This window comes from Melopsittacus undulatus, chromosome 5, assembly GCF_012275295.1.
Source record: "Melopsittacus undulatus isolate bMelUnd1 chromosome 5, bMelUnd1.mat.Z, whole genome shotgun sequence".
In the NCBI taxonomy this organism is placed as follows: Eukaryota; Metazoa; Chordata; class Aves; order Psittaciformes; family Psittaculidae; genus Melopsittacus; species Melopsittacus undulatus.
This window is the reverse complement of record NC_047531.1, coordinates 38,674,628-38,696,787: the sequence shown is the minus strand read 5'-3', so window position 1 is coordinate 38,696,787 and position 22,160 is coordinate 38,674,628. Positions and strand designations below refer to the sequence as shown.

Genomic DNA, 22,160 nt, shown 5'->3' with positions numbered 1-22,160 from the left:
AAGTACGTAAATAAGCAAAAAGGATGTAAGACAGTCAAAAAGGCTAGCAGTAGACGAAAAGGTCTGGGGAGGTGGGGAAGGTGAAAAGAAAGATAGGTGGATTAGGTACATGAGTTTATTTGTACTTGAGGACTTATTTTAATATGAGTCAAATATCAATAAAAGCTTAAAGATCTGCATTTCAGAGACTTTTCAGATGAACCAGTGGTGTATGGGAAGAGGAGGCTGCATCCTTTGGGAAGGAGAGTAGATCACAGGCAGACCTGCTGCAAGAGGTTTCTTTTCTGGTGGAAGAGTTGTTACTTTAGGGGAAGTGAGAGTGTTTGAGACACTAGACCTTGCTAAAGCAGGAACATATGACTGATGTTGGCATGAGGCCATGGAGCGCCAGGATAGGAGTTCAGAGCAGAGCTGACTGGGGATTTTCTGATGTAACACTTTTGTCAGGATAGGATCCTTTTGTGCAGACATATCCCCATCTAAACTCCCTCCCTGGGGACAAGATTTCCAGTGCTAGTGTGAAAAGTGTAGTCAGAGGGATGGCACAGTGTACCTCTGAACAAGACCCCAGTGGCCAACACAGCCGCGTTGGCCACAGGACCACCTCTCTGAGTGGCTGTTCTAGGATGAAGAGTATCTTACCTCTGTGCTGCCTTTCTCCAGGCCTTATGAAGAGGGGAGAGCACTGATGTTATACAGCTATACATGCGACAGGATTTCCCTACTCCTGAGTGTATAGACATGGCTAAAACATTAAGGTTTGTTTTGGTGGTCAGGCCACTGCCTCTTCTGAGCTGGGTTGCTCAGCAACTCATGTTAAGCTGTGTCTTTTATAGAAAAAGTTTACATTTTTATTATCTGGAGTGCAGAAGTACATTATTGTCAAGAAAGAAGGGTTTACATTGTTAATGGCTACAAACACCTGTTATTTCAAAGTGAAAGTAAATGCCCTAACAGGCAAGAAATCAGTTCCCAGTATGACACTAACTGGTGCCCAGTTCACTTATATAGCTCAAAGGAAACTGAGAGGCTCCAGATCCTGCTCTGAGACATAATTTTGTTCACCCCTGTAGCAGTTCACAATGTGGTAAGAGGGAAAAAAAGGAAGGAGATGGCATGCAGCACTTGTTTCACCTGGCATCAGGGATGAGAAAGTTATTGTGAAGGCATGAAAAATCTTTTCTCCTTTGTACTACTGTTTAGACTGGACTTTAATAAGGAAATGCAGAAACTTGTATTTATTAGAGACTTTAGAGATACAGGTGAGGTTTCAAGAGGTGAAGTATCCCATTGGCTGAAGGTCAAATGTTGTGACAACCTGAGATCCGTCTCTGCATAGATTATATAGGCTCTCCTTACTGTTTCAGCAGATCCGGAGATCTACTGAACTCTTTGAGGTTGCAAACTCTATGCTTAATATAGTTCTTATCCGTCTTCTCTATTTTGTGTTTATCACCACACTGAGGAGAAATTCCAATGGCAAACGAACTTCTATTATTCACTATCCACATCCCACTGTTCAAAGAGCTCGCTTCTACCCAGGGCAAACCAGTTTTTCAAGCCTGTTTAGACCTGAATGTATGACTAGGTACAGTGAATCATTCGATATGGGGCTTTGGGCACAGCCTGACCGCGGAGAGGCACCTCACAAGGGGAAATGGAGGTTGTAAAAAGGCTTGGAGAAGAAAGAAGATAAAAGCATTATGAAACCAACTATAGATGCTTCGGAAGTGTCAAAGGGGAGATCCTTTACTCTGAGTTCATTGCAAGGGTACTGGCATTATTTTTCTGTCAAGATATTGCTCTCCCTTTCCGGTTTCTTGTATGACACAGAGGGCAAAGTCAGCGTGTCATTGCAGCTACCCTGTGGTAGTGGAGAGCTATGTGTACTGCGTCAGAGGCTCCCACCTTGTGCTGCACCCAGGCTGTGTACTGATAATCCTCCTCTTCTAATCTGTTAGGAGGAGCAGTAACTGAACAGGGTTTTTAAACTCCTTTACTGGAAAATGCTTTTGAATAGTCTGTGGCATGGGTTTTGTTACGGGGAGGGCACAGCTGATCATCTAAACTGTTAGTGGAGGGGTAATGGGAGAAATTTCACATGCAGCCAAATAGCACTAAAATTTCTCATGTCATTGCTGTCATTGATAGGCTTCTGCAATTATCTGCATGACCTTCATACTTGTAGCTACAACTGCAAGCATAATCTGTGCCATAACTGTGGCTTTCCCCTTCTCCAAGACATATAAAAAAGCACTGTATAGCCAAGAAATAAGAAATCAACTCATACAGAAGATTTAACTTGAAAATCTGTCATTTAATGGAAACTGTTTATTTGCTTTTAATGTTAGGTGACATATTTTGACTTTGGATGCCATTAAATACAGATATGAAACGTGTAGGAATTGTAGTACATTCAGATCCTGAGTTTCTATTCAGCAGCCATATTTAGCATGTTGGAAACCACTAGGAAATGTACTTAACTTTATTTCTCATTTACCATCTTAGAAAAGGAGCATGTAACTGTAAGAAATACTATTTTTGCTTTTTATAAAGAGAGCAGTAAACATATAAAATGCAGATTTTGAGGGTGTAGGAAGAAGTGGGATCTTACCAGAACCTACTCATGTGTAATGTTCAATAGGTATTTTTAAAAAAGAAACCCCAGAAGTTCTGGCAAATTTCTTCAACATCCACAGCCATAAGTATAAAATTGTAATGAAAACAGGTTTCAGATCTAAATCATGTCTATCTTCAGCTGTTTAAACATCCTAGGATGAATGAGAAACTCAGCTGTGCTGTGCTTACACCTCCTGAGGATGGAGGCTGGAGAAAGGTCCAGAGATGCTGTGGAGCTCTCAGCCCCAAAACAGGCCTGGGGTCCTCCAACAATCCATGACTGTATATCCTTCTGGGAGTCATTCCAGGGCATTGCTGGCACAGATCCCTACCTGCCCAGAATCCAAGAGTGCTCTGAAGGAAAGTGGGGAGGCAAAGAGGCAGCGGGCCTCTTGCATGTGAAAAGTCTTTGCACACTGGCCTTTTTTGATGGGCCAGTGTGTGTGTGTGAATGCTCATTCTGGCTTTCTATATTAATACTGTCCTAGGACAACTTCCCTCAGACATTTGTGACTGAATGCCTGGGCTAAGCATCTCACAGACAACAGTGCTACAGCTCAAACCTTCTTTAATGAGTATGTAATGTGTGTGAAGATTTATAGCTCTGTAGTTTTTGCTATAAAATGTTGTTTCCCAACTCCACTTTTAATAAGTTTTACTGATACAAATACTGATACTTACCTCTTCAAATCCTGAATCATATGTGGTTCCCTTCTTACTCTTCATGGCCCTTTTCATAGAATTTTATATGATGCTTTAAACTTTTGTCGTGATTCATCTGTGGCTATGGCATCCCTCCATAATGACGCCCACATTTCTCAACTTACTTATTTGTTGAGTGTTTTAGATCTAAACCATACCACACAGTTGTTTCTCCCAGTCCTTACAAAATCTGTATTTCATGAGCGCAATTATTTTTAGGAACATTCTCAGATTCAGGGTGGTATTGTGAAATAAAGCTACTCAGCCAGTTTACTAGAGTTAGAAAAAAGGAGGATTACTCCAAAAAGGAGCCCAGAAAGTCAAAGGCAGGTACAGACCCACTCATAAAAATGGGATTGGTTGTGTTTGTTTAAATATAATTAATGAAAGTGCATGGACAGATTACAACCTCACACCTTCATTAAAAGCTGGTTTAAAGAGAGCCGGAGGAAGTTGTTTTCAGTGTAGACCAGATTGGTTTTTGTGGATCCTACAAAAGCCAGGCTCTAAGTTACATCTTTCTGTCACCATCTGCAGGTGCTCTATATGCTAACACTTCTCTTTCTTTTTTTCCCAAATACAGACAGCAGAACTGAAGAATGGGAACTGACAGTGAAGGCTGAAAAATGGGCTTGGGCCTAGGAAGCTTCATAAATGAGTTCAGTACAGCATGTTCTTAATCTCTCACATTTAAATCCTTTCTGCTCACCTGCAAAATAAAGCTTCTTTTTTATGGCAAACTCAGGGGAGAGCCTTTGTCTGACCCTCATCCTTCTAAGGACTGCTATATGGGGCTTCTCCAGAAAGTGGGCTGATATTAAAAACCAGAACAATGATACCTTTGTTTTCCCCTCAGGATTCCTAGCTTGAAGAGCACAAAAGAAAACAAACAAGACATAAACCAAAACCAATGAAGCAGGTTTATTGCCTTGTCCTCTGGGATGAATCTAGCTCCTGTTGCTGAGTGGTATCCTGCATCTTGATTCCAAAACTGTAGTTGCTGTGCTGGGGTTCACAATACTTTTGGAAACCTGTGCAACAGGATGCTTTGTGCACCACAGTGCTCAGGTTCCTCAGGTCCTGATTTAGTGAGGAAGAGGAAAAGGATCTGAAGTAGACACTGAGAGTGAGGAAATGGCAGCAGATTCCTTATACCCTTCCTCTCATGGGGTAACTCAGACCCATCCCTTTATTCCAGTTGTGCCTTTGGAGTGGGAGGGTGAATGTCACAGAATGAATGTTGGCAATGGTCGAATAAACCCTGTAACTTAAAAGCATTAAGAAACACAATCACCTCCACCTCTTAAAAGGACGTCTATAAAACGTTTTTATGCTCACTTCCCTTTCTCTTGAAACTATGACTTTTGCTGCATTATCTATTTACTTTTGAGGTGTAGGACAAGACTAACTGCACTGTAGGAAAGTACAAATCACAAGGACACAGTAAGAGTCTGGAGACTCAGTGATAACACCTCACAGTGCTTCCCCTACGCTCTGGTTAATGTTTACTTGTGGAATACGAGCTATTTAAATAATTGTCAGTGCCCTGGTCACAGGGTTTGCTTCCAGTGGCAGAGCACAGTGCATTTGACGTGGTTTGACAGTTTTTTTGAAGACACAGCAACAACTTCTATATCAAGGTCAAGTTCTCAGGAAAGCTTCTTCTGCAGTTCTCGTTTTTGTCTCAGCTTGTTGAAAATGGCGGGTGTAAGCAGCTGCATGAAGTACTCAATGTTCATCTTCAACTTTTTATTTTGGGTAAGCTGGTGTTTAAATTGTTATTAGTGATGCATGAAATGTGTTCAGCATTATCTGAAAGCTGTAGTTGAAGGAATTGTAAAGAAAATAGAACATAAGTGGAACCAGAGTATGATTCTAAATTAAGGAGTGGAGAATATGTTTAACTTTTTCCCTTCCCTTTGCCTTTTTCCTTCAAAATACCTTTTCCTCCACATTCAAAAGTAGACCAGCCTTAAGTCTGTCCCCTGCCCGTATCATGACCCTCATGTCAAAAGACATCACTAATTTCAGTCAGAAGATAACAGGCTCTCCACTTAGAATGTGGCATTTTATTGCTTTTACGGTCTGCTGCTTACATCCAAATGGCATACTCCAGAGAATGTAGTTTCAGCGGGAGATGCAGAAAATTCACATGTATTTTTACCCTCCTAATTGATAAATGTTTTTCATATCCTTCCTTGGATATGAAGTTACATTCAGTGTCATAATTAGTTTCCGATGGTGGACAGTAAACGTTCGTAAAATGGTATGGGCTGGTAGTACTGCCAATAGCTGTATCAAGGCAGATTCAGCACTGGGCAGCAAGCAGGTCTCTGGGTGTCATTTGAATTTAAAACATCTCAGTTGGTTTGCAAAAATCTCATCTTGGAAGATCTGGAAAGGTCTGAATTGAAGAACATTTCTTTTGTGATTCATTTAGTCTCATTAGCAGCTTTCCTGACAGAGATTTGTCAGGTTCAGCAGAAGTTCACTGAAATCAGGAGCAGAACTACTACTCACATTATGGGCTTTGCCTCAAGAGGTACTTTTTTCAAGTGAAAAATTGATACCATTTAAAAGGGACCACAAACAGTAGCCTTGGAAAACTTGTGGCTGGCCAAAATGAGAAGAATTAGCAGAATTATTTGATCACTTGTGGACATCACAAGGAAATTCCTCACACGCCAGTGACAGTTTCAACTGCCTCCCCTTCCTCTTCTCCCTTCATCTCCATCAAGGCAAATTAAAGATATCTGACATCTCTGCTGAAGTTTTTCTGCAATGGTATTGAAAAGAGCCCATAGTTTCTGACTTGGAATTCCTGCCCCTCAAGAAGTTTATCCTGTCCACATTTGTCTGTATTTACTGTAAGCAAAAACATAGGCAAATGTCTCAGAGTAGCATCAGAAAAACTTCAAACTACTCCTGGAAGGAACATGTTAATAATGCCCCATGCCTAAGCCTCCAGTGACAGCATGAATTTCCTACCTAAAAACAGAGGCTGTGATCCTGGAGGAGTCTGAAAAGGTCAGGAAATGAGAACAAACTTCCCAAACCTATCTTTGTGCTAAAGGTAGGAAAATCAGTACTCTATTATGGGAAAGAATATGCTGAGAGCATTTGTTGTGGATGTGACTGCATAGATGGGACAGAAGAGGCCAGGAATGTAGCTATACTTATTTTAAAAGAGGTTTAGCACTATCAAGATAGGGAAGAACAGGCGTGGTGCGAACAGGAACGTTTGCTGACAGAGTACAATGAAGCTGAATTCTTTGATTCACATTCCTTTCTCTAATTCCTGGTAATCATTAAATTGCTGTAGTAAAGTACAGGGAGCAGTGATGTTTTTACCACCACTGTTCCCTCACCTACTCTTCCTGGTGCACAAGGGAGTTGGCAAGTGGCAAAATTAAGCTGATAGTGGGAAATGAAGGTGACTTTAACCTTAACTAGATAAGAGCTATGGCTGCATGTTTACTTGATGTCCTTTCATTTTAAGCCCATTGCAATCTCTACGAGAGTGTCCCTTCTTAGGGGACTTGGGAATGGGTTTTCCAGCCTTCTGTTGCCTTTGTGTTGGCACCTCTTAGAGCACAGCACTAAGCATGTAACCTCTAAAACAGTCTAAGATAGCTCATTAAAACAGCTCTGGCTTCACTACGTGAAGTGTGCCCCCTGGGAATCTACAGCCCCATGAGTGTGTGCATGAGTTTTGCATCCTCCCAGTTTGGTGGAAGAAAGATGAGCATGGGCTTTTGAAGACCTATGCTTTGGAGCTGAGTGTCTATATGGAGCTTTTAGTGGTCCTTAAGTTAATGAAATAAGTTTTGTGCATTAAACCTGACATGTAGGTCAGGTTTTTCCTCTTTCCCCTTTTCCAAGTTTGCAGGATATCCAGTCTTACATGCTGCTTCTTCACATCAATGTAAAATTATAGAATGGCTGGGTTTTCTTCACTGAATATTGATTTCTGATCCTAATCTGTGGCAACCCATCAATAACAGAGCAATCTTTGATCAGTTTTTGATAGCAGGCTGGCAGTCCCATCTACAACCAAAGTGGCCCCTTCCCCATACCTTACATCTAAACATCTCCATCTCTGAAAGCAACAACACAGGCTTAGCAGGTATGATGAACCATAGACCACATTCTCTGTAGGACCTTCCTAACACTGTAAATTTCAGGTATCTTAAGGAAGTATTCCAGTCAAATGCTTTCATAAATGGAAGTAACCTTGTAGAAAGTTCCTCCTATACCCTTACACCGGTTGCTTAAAATGTGTGTGCCAGTGGAGGGAATTCCCTATAGATTTGGTATTCCTGTGTCTGAGAAACGCAGAGTCTTGGTATACCACTGGTCCAGAGTCACACTAGGCTCACCTGAGGTGATACTAATTTAACTAGGCTCTTTTTCTTCATCACACTAAGACTGAAGGGCTCAAGAAGAGAATGACCGATTGAATTTGAGGGTCAACAGTCCTGTTCCTGATCAGTTTATGAGACTGTGACAAGGCCATTGATTCTTGGTCGAGGGTTGAGGCAAAGCTACAGTAGCCATCTAGTTTTGGGAAAATGGTTGAGGACCTTTTTCAAAGAAGCTTTTTTTATTCCATTGGAAAATACTTGTTTATTAACAATGTAATTTCCTGAAATGAAAATTTCTTTAGTTGAAACTTTATTTTCAGAAAACTTAATAATTAGGATAGAATATTCCTGCAAACTTGAAAAGTTCAACGTGGACCCTTTGGGAACAGGCCATTTTGATTTGTTATTCCAAAACTTTTCTTTGTGTATTCTGGTACAACTTGTAAATTCTGAAAATAAACAGAAAGAGAACATTAAGATTTCATTGAAATGAACCATTTTTTATTAACCTAAACCAACTTTACTTTTATAATTAGAATATATGAACCTTACTAAAAATTATCATTTATTAATGATGTTTCTTTTTTGAATTAAGTAAATATTGTAGCTTTCCCATCTGATTGTTAAGTTCCTGTATATTCAGCTATATTTACTTCTACTACTGTGCTGTATTTTTATGGGAGGTCCTCTGTAGCAAATAAGGCAGTGGGCCAAAATCTGTTTGGATTTGTAGCAATAGCTGCTTGTGTGGAAATTTTCACATTAGCGAGCCCATGTTGTCTGGTGCATAGCCACATGGCTCACATAGTGCTGCTGAACAAGACCCAAATATACAGTCATATGATACCATCAGTTTCCAGTCAGATTCAGTGGGATTCAGAAGGTTTCAGTGGGGAGTTCTAGTTAAATTTGATAACATGATATAGTTGTCATCGATTGTACAACTTTCCTTTTCATGTTTAAAATGTACTTGTAGAAGCTTTACTTAGAACAGGAAAATGTGTGGTACTCATGTTTGAGTGCTGGCTCTGTTCCATATTAAATAATCTGCTAAAGTCATTATGGTCTTTGATGCTAAATATTGTATGAAATCTTTTGCAGGGAAAGTATTTTTTAGGAAAAATTATCTAAAACACATAAAAATAGCTCTTTTAATTTTAAAAGGTTAGGAATAGTCCCAGTCTTCATGGGAAGCTAATAACATTTCAGGGCCTTTTATGACTTGAGTGTTAGTGACATACAGGAAGATAATTCTAAATATGACTACTCCCTGGTCCTCAGTGATATCTCTTTCCTACCAGCCATCTCAGAAGGCACAATCCTTTCATCCGATCAAACTCTTAGCTACCTGTCTACAACACTTAATGAAGAGAAATTCTATGTAAGAATCCTCACAGACAAGGCTAGAAATAGAGTAAATGGCACATAGTGGAATGGTACCTCAACAATCAGTGAAACAGGAGAACAAGTAGTGATTAAGGAATGCATTTAGACCTGGGTTTCATCTGCCCTGATTTCAACATCTTAAAGCAAATCATCCCTAACTTTCTAATGTACATGACTGATTTTTCTGTAAAGATGTAATGAAAATTATAGCTATAGGCGTTTTACAGGAGGTATATTCAAGGGATTGGAGATGGCCAGATATTGTTGCAATAGAAACAACAGAAAGACTTTATTTAGAAATGTTTCTGATAGTTTTATCATAGAGAGTACGTCCCTAGACATGTCTTGAATAATTCTAGAAACAACATTTGTACAAACATCCCTTATCAAATCTCATGTGTTTCCATTATAGAAAAAACAATGTTCTTTACAGCCATGTTATATACATACAATACTAATTTATATTCCTCTCTCATCTGACAGAATTTCTGTGTGCTTCCCAACCACATGTATAAATCATCAAGGAAATGTGGAGTCCTCTGAGGCAGAAAGATCAGGGATTTGGTGCATAACTGAAGATTTAACTACCCTTATGAAGTTTCCTGGATACAAATCAATGTTCTATTCTTCAGCAAATCATGTTTCTTTCACTTTGCCAAACAAATGATTTCAGAATTTTGGACAGCATCTGGTGCAATTTGGATGCTGAATGTTAATCTAAAATTGCTGCTCTTTCTAAACATTCTTTATTTTCTCCTGCAGGTGTGTGGTTCCATTATTTTGGGAGTCTCTATATGGATACGTGTTAGCAAAGATGCTCAGCAGGTAAATGCATACAGCCATACCAGAACCATGTCAAATGTGGAAACCACTGCATACGCTTTCAGTTCCAAACTTCCATTTCCACAGACTTTTTATGTTTTCATTGAAGTGGTTTGTGTGGGTAAAGATTGATGCATTTTATGATGTTTTAGATTAAACAAGATGGTGCAGGTATTTGGATAAAGTAATTGATGTAAGCAGAGACATATGACTACAAGAAGTGTCTTCTAGTGTTATTAATGTAGGTTCTTGCAGATGCAACAGATTTCTGCTGGAAGACATGTCTCTCTCTCTCCTCTAATGAAAACTAGTGATGGTTTTGATATTGATTTCAGTATTAGAGAGAATAATGAGGAGCCCTGTGGCTCCTAGCCTTTTCAATGTCTTTCCCTATTAGAATAGTGCAATCGTACACATTCCTATGGCTACTTCCATATGTTTGGAGGGAATATTTTTACCTTTCTCCCTATCTTCAATAACACAATTCTTATTTTCCCAGTAACAGCAACTTTGAAAGGGAGCAAGGATTTTTCCCTTTTATTTTCAGTGGCTCCTTAAAAGCACTTTACCCTTTCCTCCTCATGTTAATATAAAAAGAGCTTTAGAAACTCAAAACCCTTTACTTCTAATTAAAACGTCCTAACAGTCCTGGAGGGGAGAAGAAAGTCCCTGACTGATGGATTTTATCTGGGCTATTAAATTACATCAGACTTCGTGACTTTACTTTTCTGCAAAACTAGGGAAAGTGCAGTTTTGAGGAGCCCTTGATCTTGCAAACATGCAGCAGAGGCTGGTCCTGTTGCTGCAAAGGCACTTTGCTCTGTGGGCTCTGCCAACCTTTTGCCAAGCGTGCTTCCAGTGGCATTGGCCTCCGACTCACAACATGTTTTCTGCCCCCCCCTTGAGAGCAGCTGATTTCACGGCTTGTAGCTGATTCTCTGGAAGGCACTGTGCAATTCTCTGTACAAACTTGATATGTTGATGTTTTGCTATATGAACAGAACAACCTGACCTTAAGGTATAAGCAGTGTATTTTTTCTTGTGAATTTGGACCATAGAAATGTAAATTAATTTGAAAATGTAATTTGCTTACTTCTATATCCAAAAAGATTTTCTGACCATAGAAGTGAAAAAAATGTGATATGGAAGCATATTTTTCAGCTTTCAGCCTAATTCTTTAGTATAGATTAAGTTGCAGTTCTTCAGATCACTCACCTGCTGCTCTACTCCAGTCTGTCAGTTAAGAGCAATAACTTTTAAGGCAGTATTTTCCTATCTGGAAACAAAAAGATGGTGGAGATAAGAAGATAACCTTATATATTTCCTGCCATTTGGCTGATGACACTGTTGTTCTTAGCCAGTCCCAGATGTCTCACGTTTGGCAGAATGGATGCAACAGAGCTCAGTTCATGACGACATTGTGCCATGGGGTAAATCAGGTCATGGCGGAAAGCTTTGCTGTTCTCTGCTGTGGAAGAGGAAGAATGAAACTTTCACTCCTCAATCAACATTTTACAAGAAGCGAAATTTTCCATTCTTGCTAGTTGACCCTCTCTAGTATGATGACTCAGATAGTACAATGGAGCTTGGAAAACTTTAACTGCTATTATCCTTTCTTAATTTGGGGAAGATTTCCTATTAAGAAAAGCACACTTAAGTGTATCCAAAACTGGTTTCCTAAAATGACACTTTGTACTCCCCCAAAAATGTGCATTAGGAGTAGGGACTAAAATGGAAAACATTTTCTCACATTTTTTCCTCTAGGCAGGCAAAGTTCCCATTCAAAATCAATGTATGTTTTGCCTGAGTAATAATTGAACAGACCATAAGGATTTGGTTGTAGATGAATAGAGCTTTCTAAGAATAAATAACAGGAGGTTCAGTCCAACTTGGAAGGGGAAAGAACAGCACATTCTTCAAATTATACTTGTCTATATACCTCCGCAATTTCCATCAGAAGATAAATGTGACAACTTCCAGACATTTTTGCTAATCTTGGCACCAGCCACACTGGAAAATATTCTTTGAACATTTTCTCTATTTTGGCCTTTGGCCTTAGTCAGTCCTGTGGGAACTGAATAATTTGATATTTAATAATATTGAGGTATATGAATTGTTTAGTTGAATGTCCCACACATCAAAATACAGTCCTCATCCTTGAGGGCAATATTAGAGATCATGCCTAAAAAAAAAAAAAAAAGGAAAAGAAAGCTGCTTTGGAAAATCCAGCCAAGTGTTTCTCTAGTATATCCAGCATTGCTCTGAGAAGTGTTCTCTCAGGAACAGCCACAGAGTATGTTCCTGGCCTTTTAATGATAGATTTTGTTTCTTTAACATTTGGTTAATGTGGGAGAGATTTCAAGATAATCAATGTTGCTACTTCCAGTAAAAAGTGAAGATTCATTGACTGAAAACTAACTAAAAGCCACTTTAAAGACAAGAGATCTTTATTTACTCTGTGAAGTTGACTTTCATCTTGTGCAGAGAAAGACAGGTTCTACTGAACTCCCCAACAAAACGATTAAGAAGGGGGCATTGGAGGACTCTTTATTTCTCCATGGTTGCTAATCAATATATTTGTGGGTTATAAAGTAATTATCTTGGTTTGGGGGATACAGAAGTTTTTCGAAACTACTTCTTGTAGCTGAAAGATTTCTTCGCCTCTTTTTTCAGGAGATGGAGATAGACAGCAGCGTGTTTGCAGGGGTTGATCTACTGATAGCTGTGGGCTCCATCATTATGATTCTTGGGTTTCTGGGATGCTGTGGAGCCATAAAGGAGAGCCGGTGCATGCTGATGTTGGTAGGAGAGAAAAACATTTGGATACCTTTAACAGCCAACAGCTACATTTGATAGATAAGGTCTTAGCAAATAGAATCAAATGAGGACGGGGACCTTTTTGTTTAAAAATAAGCTTGATTATAATAATGTGTTTTCATTGCTTACCTTGTGCTTAAGCCCCTTCTGAATTCTAGCACAGAAAAAAATGATGGGTGGTCTCGTCAGCTGGAAGACAGAGTCCAGAGAGCCCCAGACATGTCACTAGGTTGTTTTTTTTTTCATCCAGTCATCTCCAAAGTTCCCTCTGCCAGTCCTCCCTCCAACCCATCCCATTTAATTTCCTAAATTCCCAGTGGCTCCCTTTGCTGGTCTCCCTAGAATGTCCTCCTTGTCCTCCTGCCCAACACCTATCACCTACACAGTGCCCAATGCGCCAGTCTTCTGGTGTATACCTTGTTTCAGTTATTAGCTGAGCACATTCTGTCTCAAGCACCCCCTTTTCTCATTGCCAAAGAAGGAACAACTGGAGTAGCTCTGGCAGGAATTTCAGTTAATTTTACCTACACGACTATTCAAGCACATGAAAGCTTAATATTCACTTAGAGGAAATGATATCATCTTGGTCAAAAGTACTACAGTTTTCTCACCCTTTTTTTTTCTTCCTAGTTTTTTATTGGGCTGCTTCTGATCCTGATCCTCCAGGTCACAGGAGGTATTTTAGGAGCAGTGTTCCGATCTCAGGTACAGTATTATTCTGCATTTTCATTGATGTCTTCCCAAAGCTTTATTTCTACCCCAAAACTAATAAAACATTTGGACTTGCAGATTGAAACAACCCTTCAAAAGGCTCTCCAGGAGAGTGTGAATAAATTGCAAAGTTCTACAGAAGAATCTAAAGCGTTTCAAGAGAACCTCCAGAAGTTTCAGACAATGGTAATTAAAATGCAACAAAGGGCAGGGGTCGTTTCTATGTGTTCCATCTCTAGTGTTTGTGCTTCATTTTAGGGCTACTTTGCCCTAGATTTGAATTTCATTCCCTGGAGATGGGGAAGGGTCTGAATTAAATGCAAGTTAAAACGCTATACAAGGAGCTTCTGCTCTCTTGATGCAGCATGGACTTCCTGTGATGATTTCTCTGCACAATAGCATTTATAAGAGCAAGGGACCAAGGACACACAACATGCGAGACTGACAGCTAACGTCTTCCATGAAAGGACTGCTTGCTCCTTTCTAACATCTTTCCCTTCTGAAGGGCATTACTCCTTCACTGTATCTCCTAGCTAAGAACTAGTCAAGACTCTCAAGGAGAGATTACTCCAGGGATAAAAAAAAAACTTCAGGAGTGTATTTCATTTGGAATATCCTATTGAAATAAAATTATTAAATACCACACTTTACTATTTAAGTAGCAGGAAAAAAACAGATGATGAATGGGAGGTTTGTTATCACTGTGCTCATACCTGTCCTGGCTTCCTCCACTTGCAGGACCCCAGAAGTTAGGCCCTTAGTGTTACCTTGCTCCTGGGTATCACACAGAGACTACCCTTGAATCTCACTGATACTACTGATGGTGTAAACCCCTGTTCCTCCCATTAGTACCTGTGTCTATACACTGAGAGTGCCAGCTGTTACTCTTTTATTTTAGTCCTAATGCGTGATGCCTTTAATGGGTAGGATAAAGAATTCCTGTATTTTTAAATGCTGCTGATGTGAAATGAAAGAAGCAAGGAACAGTATTTGAGTGGCTTATATTACTTCCACTTCTCCTTCCCCATTCCACCTCCAGCCCTGTCCTCTGCTTCTGAGCCAATTTATTTTTTCTGATATAATAAGCAGCTCCCTGGAGAGATTATTGAAGGGTGAGCAAAATGAAAAATCCCATAATTACTGTATTAATTTTTAAATAGGCCAGGATTGCTTTATTATGTCCCACGGCCTTTGCTTTTATACAGAATTATGTGAACATTTCCAGCTGCTTTTTAAAAGAGGGGGGACCTCAAACTCAATTCTGCACCCCTGAGCTTTAGTGGCTTGAATAAAGTGGAACATGAAGTGAAACTGCACCTGGTTTAGGTTTCACAAATCCCAAATGGAGCTAAGGCCTCCTCAGTCCATTCCTCATTTAAAGGGCTAACCATCTTTCAAGGTGGTTGTTTTTCTAGATTTCGGAGTTTTATATGCCTGAATTTTACATTTATAGCTTGGCTTTTCAGGGTGTGGATGCTATTGGAGCTGTTCCTTACCTTCTGCAAGTATAACCTGTAGAAAAAAGGCTTGATCTCAAAAAGTGCTATGCCCAGCATTGTTCCATGTTCCAGTTCCATTCCAGCATTGACAATTACTAACTTCAGAACATATAAATGTTTTTGAGCACTGTATACTGAAGATCTGGTCTTTTTTCCTTTTTTCTTCTTTTTTTATACTTGAGCACTTACCTTCTTATAACTGGTATAGAAATGTAAATGGTGTTTGTGACATCCTAATTTAGGACAAGTGCCACATGATAAAAGATTAAAGGAAATTTCTTCTTCATTATTCCTCTCAACTCCTTCTCCTTGAACTCCAAATAAACCATTTTTTAACTCATCTCTCCATTTCATTTCCTCCTTGCAGAACCAGTGCTGTGGTTTGCTGAATGGACCTTCAGACTGGGGAAAAAATATTGGTAACAACTGTGAGTGTGAACTGAAGAGCTCATCAGATCTCTGCACCTACTATCAAGACAGATACGTTTATAAAAATGTAAGAAAAATGTAATTTTCCACCCTTTTTTCCACAGAGAAGTTTTAGCCCACGGCTGTCTTTGGTGACAGGCATAGTCAGCAGTTCCGTATCTTTCCAAAAAGTCGAAGTTTCACCTTCTCTTCATTAACCAGAATTGCCCTGTGCCATCTGTCACAAAATTAGTGTGCATGCATAAAATATGCTGCTGCTTCCTTTTCCTGGGGTGTCTCTATTTATTTTAGCTGTGCAGTGCAGTACCCTTAGGACCTCAGCAGCCTGCATGGTTACTATGGATGAAAACTGTTTGTTGTCAGGGTATGCCTCTGGGTCAGAGGAGCATGTCAGCCACCCTTTGGCTCTCATTCTTCCCTCAGAAGGTTATGTTCCCACCCAGACTCATTCTGGTGATAGACATATTGACTCAGAGGCTTTCAAAGGGGTAAGGGATATTGAAAAACGAAAACATTAAATGCAAGACCTTTGGGGTTTTATAGTCCTTTAGTAAAAAAAGCCCATACTCACTTTGAAGGATCTGCTGGAAGGAAACCTTACCTGTCTGTAGGCCTCATGGTAGCATACTCAAAGTGTAACTTCCAACAACTACAGCCTTTTGAAAAGCTTGTGGCTTTAACATAATAATAAGGCAAAAATGCCTGATGATGGGTGATAAGAAAACATACTCAGAAATTGGCAGGTGGGCAGCAGTGGTCTCTGCTAATTAATTTGAAGATTTATCTGTCTCATATGGAAATTTGGACTCTGTGCATACAAAGAAAAATATGGGGGGAAAAGTGGAAAACTAGCACAAAATAGCTGCATTTTTAGAATGCTGGTGGTACAAAGTGTGCTGATCCACACCTAGCACAAAGCAGATTTTAGCAAGCATCCATTCTGGTTGTATACTTTTCTAAATACAGAGCTTCCTAGCTAGGTCCTGCTTGGGCACTAATTTCCCCCCTGTGCAGTCCCACAGAAGCAAGCAGTGTTTTAAAGCAAGGGAACGGTCTGGTTAAATAGAGGATGCCAGAAGTCAATCTGGAAAAAAGCTGTGTACAGAGAGGCTGTTTTGGCCACATTTTAATGTCTCTTTGGCCTCAGGCAAACTCTCAAAGGACACATGAGAAGCCATCAGTGAAATTGCTGCAGGTGCAAGATATTGTTCACATGAACACACAGATTTCATGGTGGTGTTAGATTCTAGTAAAGACATTCAACTCTTGTTGATCCAGGAAAAAAGATTTGGAATTCAGTGCAGTTCTAAGTCAGCCTAAATCAAAGGGCTTTTAGAAGAACTGGAAGGAGAAGACCCATGTGCTTACTGTGAAGGAGGAAATATGGTGAAATAACATAACTGTATTTAGGGGAAGGTAGTCATAGTGTTGGAACAGTACTGTAGTTGATGGATTTATGCCTTACTTGGCCTTCCCTGCAGTCAGTAGTAAAAGGAGTATTGTCAATGCCTGGAGAAGATGTAGTCATTATAAGAACAGATGTATGCATTTATTAAAAAGGAGAGTAGGTCTGCACAGAACTTCAGATATGATCACTCTCTTCCTTCCAGCCCCAGTCTAAGACCACTAAACATTTGTCAAAACTAATTTTTAAGATAGATTTTATATGTTGTTAGCTGAGCCCGATTATAACAACAAGCTTTGAAGTTTCAAATCCAAGGATCATACTAGTGGGAAACTAAAGTTTTCTTTCAGATCTGCATTGGCTCTTTCTTCGCAGCAAGTGATTATCAAATGAAAGTAAGACGAAATGCTTCTTTCCTTGTCAATTAAAATAGTGCAAACATTAGACATTATAGCTGTATGTTTTCCTTTGAAACTGCACCCTTTTATAGTCAGCTACTAAATTCATGTTCATATTTAGGAAGGCAAAAACTAGATATCTTCCTCAGAGCTCAAGGTACATATAGTCATGTTCTTTGTGTTTGTTAGCAGCAAGTCAGAGTAAATTAAAATAGAATTTCCTTAGAACAGAGAGAAAGCGAGAGACCAGGAGAGGATCTATTTTAGAAGATACATTCCAAATAACCTTAGGATAACATTGCTTGCCTATAATTAACCATTTTGTCTTATTTTTCAGCCTTGTGGAGATGTGATTATTGATTACCTTAAAAGCCATCTGCTCATAATTATGGGAATTGCTTTTGGACTGGCCGTTATTGAGGTACCAGTACAAACCATTAAAATATTTAGTAGCTGACAAGCAATATTTTCTACTTAGAAATACACTGGGAATGGGATTAAAACACCTGGCTTGCTCAATTAAGAGACAAGGGAAAACCACCTCTTACCTTAGCTGAAATCTTACAGTTATGCCACATGAACAGTATACAGCTGCTGAGTGTCTAACTTCAGCTGGGATCAGACCACCCTGCTGCCTGTATAAGTGTTTTACATGGAACTTTTTCCACAAAGATTTGAGAGTCTGGAGCCAGCTTGTGCCTTGACAATGAGCCTTGTTGAGAGAGGGGTATGTGGATACCCAGCCCCAGGAAGACACAAGGCAGAATATCTGGTCTTTTCCTTATCTTTCCTTTCTTTGCTTGAGGAAAAAGTAATCTTATAAGAAAACTTTGCCCCTAGACTTCAAATTCTTATCACAGAGAAGTTATGGGACAAAATATTTATTCTGAGGCATAGTTTAGGTGTCAAAATGGTGCGTGAATGTGCCTGAGTGAACACCTGTGCTGCTCCATATAGTCCTGGTGTGAAAAATACAGTGTTTGTGAAATCTTTATTTTAATTGCTTCATCATACACTGAACAATAAGACGCAAAATCTTCTCTGAAGAGAGGAGTAAAACCAATGAGTTTATCCAGTCAGTGACTTGGTGAATGATAGGCTTTGATTAGAAGAAAATGACAAAGAAACAGGGCATTTCATCGTGTTGCTTTCTTCAGGCATTTTCTTTCTTTTCACTATTCCTCTGTGGTTTCCCTTCTCTCCTGTCCCTGTTTGAGGGAAAAGCAGAAATGACGAAGATTGCTGTGCAGAGTTCAGTCTGTTATTCCAAGTGAAAGCATCTTAACAACACTGGCAGAGGATTGCTCCTCGTGGTAGAAGAGTGGGCAAGAGCCACGACTCAAAAATACATTTCCAGGAAAATTATAGTAGGTGGGGAAATGTTACGCAGCTGCAGCACTGGGAGAAGACAGGCCACTGACTTCTTGTGCAGCACAGGCTTCTTGTTATTTAAGGTGCTGCATGTGGGAGGTCACCTATATGTAGACTTGTGGGGGGGAAATAGGTGAAATACACATATATTAAAAGGCCTTTTAAAATATAAAAGAATTTTAAAATTGCATCTGTTTCCCAAAGGTAAGTTATGAGTCTCTTTGCTCTAGTTACTGCAGTTACATGAGTTGCAGCCTTTAGTTCAGTGGCCAACATTCTTCCCTGTTCCCCAGTTGGCATTTTCTGTGGTGGCTGCCTCTCCCAGTCATAAAATGATTAGAAAACAACATGAATAAACAATATGAGCCTCAGCTGGTACATATTGTCAGCTGGCAATTTACACTTGATAAACATTTAGACTTTCCAAAGATACTAACATATTATGACTTCTCAAGTAATTGCAAATCAAAGGCCACATGCTTAGCCATCTCTGCTCCTGAAAACCCCAGATAAAGAGAAGGGGACAAAGAAAAGCACTCTTCTCTGTTGTTCCCCCCACACACACACCGCCTGCTCTATCAAGCCATTTGTGGGCTACAAATGGTTTCAGGTCATTCTATTAGTGGAAATGATACTAAGTTGAAGGGCACAAGTGAAAATGAGGGCGTGGTATATCAGGGAAGCCCTGTAAGCTTCTTTCAGCTGTGAGTCCATCCCCTTCTCTTTGCAGTACCCCTGTGTTCCATATTCTCTCTACTGTCATCTTTTCCTTAAATAAATGAATCATCCTGGTATTTTTGTAAGTGTCAATGGGATACTTTCCACTTTTTGAGACACCTTCACAGACTGGTTAATTTTAAATCTATAAGGAAGCTTTCTGACCATCTGATCTCACCAGCTGTCTGTGCCAGGCTGTGGAATTCCACATAGTAATTCCCACTACAGAAAGTAACTCTACTGAAGTTTATATTTCAAGCAACAGCTTCTTTAATGGACTCAGTGTTTGTATCCCAAATTTATTACCAATGAATACAAAATATCTGTCGCATGATCACTTGCCACTCAAAAGGGTGGGGTATGTGGATAGATGTACACATGTATACATATTCATGTGTATGCCTTTACACATATGTTTGCATAAAAGAAAGTGGCAGTGGAAAAGAGGAGGGATTTCAAATGGAGAAAACCCTTAGAATAAACAATGAAATCAGGAATTTTCCCCAACTGTCTTAGAGATTGAAAAATCATTTTTTTGCCATATTTTATAGAACTTTTCAGTGTTTGCTGCTCCATTGCAGCTAACAAACAACTGCATTTTAAACTCCCCGAGCTACAGGGTTCTCCATCCACAGAGGTGGTCCATCCTTTAAACAAATTAAATGTTTTTCATTTGAAATGAAATTCAAATGAAATTAATTTGAAATTCAAATGAAATGAATTCCATCATGTCCGCAGCCTTACCTGTGGTGCATACTGATTTCATTAAAACGGCTATATTCTAGAGTCATGTTCTTCAGCAATTAGATTGGAAAATGTCTTCTGCATAGCACATTTAGCCTACATGTAAATCCAAGACATTTGCAAACAAAATGTTCCCACTGGGTATCAGTTGCATCCTGGGATTTCCAAGACTGTCAAGTAATACCAAAAATGTCTTTGTTTTCCAGATTATTGGTTTGGGGTTTTCTATGAGCCTCTACTGCCAGATCGGGAGAAAATGAAACTGTGGAAGTGCCAGAACAATGTCACCAACCAAATCAAAACCTTTGCAGATAGAAGGATATTTGACTTGGCACATTCAGAGATACATGCATGTTCCAGGCAGCTGTTCTAATGAAAATGGCAGCACATGGATGCTTCACAATTTGCAAAACGACCTCCTTATACTTCATAAGATTTAATGATGTGAATGTGAATTTTTATTTGGAGTAAACATATTTGTTTATGTTTCTGAGGAGTTTCTTTTGTCTGCAGACAGCATCTAAGTCACCTTGAGATTCTGAGTTCACCATGCTGTGTGTCCACATGAGCTATGCCACCCATAGCGGACACCAAAAACAATCTTGCAGTGGCTGAATGGTCCAGGGAATCACATGCCCCCAGGCTGCTTTGCAGTGAAGCAGTGTGTGTTTCCATCAGGAGTGTCACAGGTCAATTTGACACTCAATACGGTATATATGATCAGGGGTTTGTTACTTGTGAGAAGCACAGTGACTAACTTTCAAACAAATAGGAAAGCCACATATCCCTTCAGGGACATTTAAATCAATATCCTGGCAGCTGAGATGGTCACTCTCAGGCTCAAATGATGCTTAGATTGCATACTAGAGTTGGGTTTAGTGGAACATGTTTTGGAATTATGCAGCAAGGGTGAAATTCAAGCCCATGTGGAGGCAGGACACACACAGAAGCCATGTGGGTGGGACTAGCATGGCTAAGACAAGCAGTGTGCTCTCCATCAGAGGGTGGACAACAAAGGTCATGGCTGGTAACACAGCAGCAGCAATACAAACTATGCATGCCTTTGGACTGACCAGTGCATGCAAGTGTTGGCACAGACATCTCTGAGTGGCCCTGCCCAGCCCCCTGGGGCTCCCCCACCATGCCCATGGTCCACAACCCCATGTCAGCCCCACTGGAACTATGATGCCACAGCAGGGTCAGTGCCCATCTCCCCACTTCCACGTCCTTGATTGGCCATGGGGTCCCACTGAGCCGGGCCCAACCATGGGATCATGCCCTGGCCTGGCCTCAGCCCATTCCCATCCCCAGGGAGGTGCTGGATGCCCAGGGCTGGAGTTGCCCCAATGTTCCCAGATGCTTGGCTCCTGGCTGGGGCTGTGGGAAGGGCCCTGGCTGTTACCCTGGAGGAATCCATGTGGTCCTTGCCCCAGGGAGCTTCTGGCCCAGGCACCTCCCTGGCAGAAAGTAGATGTCAGGGTGCAGATTTTTTGCGTTATGAAAATGTCTAATGATGCCCACAGGGATCCACTGAGGTTTCCCACTGATGGCCTCACAGTTGTGTCTTGGGCCTCATTCTTCCCACCACTCCTGCTGGGCCCCATCTTCATCTTTAGGAGCAACTTCAAACACCTTCAGACAGCTGCTCTTAAAAGAAAACCATGTACCATGCTCTTCCACTTTAAGATCCCTCAAATGTCCATGACTTCCTCAAAACATGCCCAGACTGCTCCCATTTTGACAGAACCAGGCAAGTGTTGCTTATAAATAGATTAAAAGCTTCCCTATCCCATATACTGGTAGGATCGGGTTCAGATAAATTCATCTGCAGCAAGCACTTTTCTTTAAAACACATCCAGAGGAAATGTTTCTGACCTGTCTCCCACCCTCTCCCTAGCATCAGAACATTAGGCCAAGCTTCAAGGGCTGCTTATGGGAATTCACGTATCTCCCAGGAAAGCCATCTAGCTACCAGACAGCTCTGGCACTTGCCTTTCCTTTTGCTGTACCTCAGAAACTGTGCCAGAAGAATTCAGATTTTGTTGGACCAGAGAAAAAGCACGACTCCAACGCAGCCATTCTCACTGGAAGGAGAAACGCTGGCTTCTGGTTCCTCCTCCTCCCCAGACTGGTTTTTTTCTGTGCATATCTTACCCATGATCTAAAATCCTGGAAG

The 22,160-nt window shown here is 40.3% G+C and overlaps 1 protein-coding gene across 1 annotated transcript; it reads left to right on the top strand.

Annotated features, from left to right (window-relative positions):
• The first annotated feature begins 5,019 nt into the window (after positions 1 to 5,019).
• On the top strand, positions 5,020 to 20,292 carry TSPAN8 (tetraspanin 8). Its single transcript, XM_005142571.2, has 8 exons — positions 5,020 to 5,079; positions 9,834 to 9,896; positions 12,567 to 12,695; positions 13,341 to 13,415; positions 13,500 to 13,607; positions 15,288 to 15,416; positions 17,490 to 17,573; positions 20,191 to 20,292. The coding sequence occupies exons 1-8, from the start codon at positions 5,020 to 5,022 to the stop codon at positions 20,242 to 20,244; spliced, it is 702 nt and encodes a 233-aa protein (XP_005142628.1). The 3' UTR covers positions 20,245 to 20,292.
• The last annotated feature ends 1,868 nt before the right edge of the window (positions 20,293 to 22,160 follow it).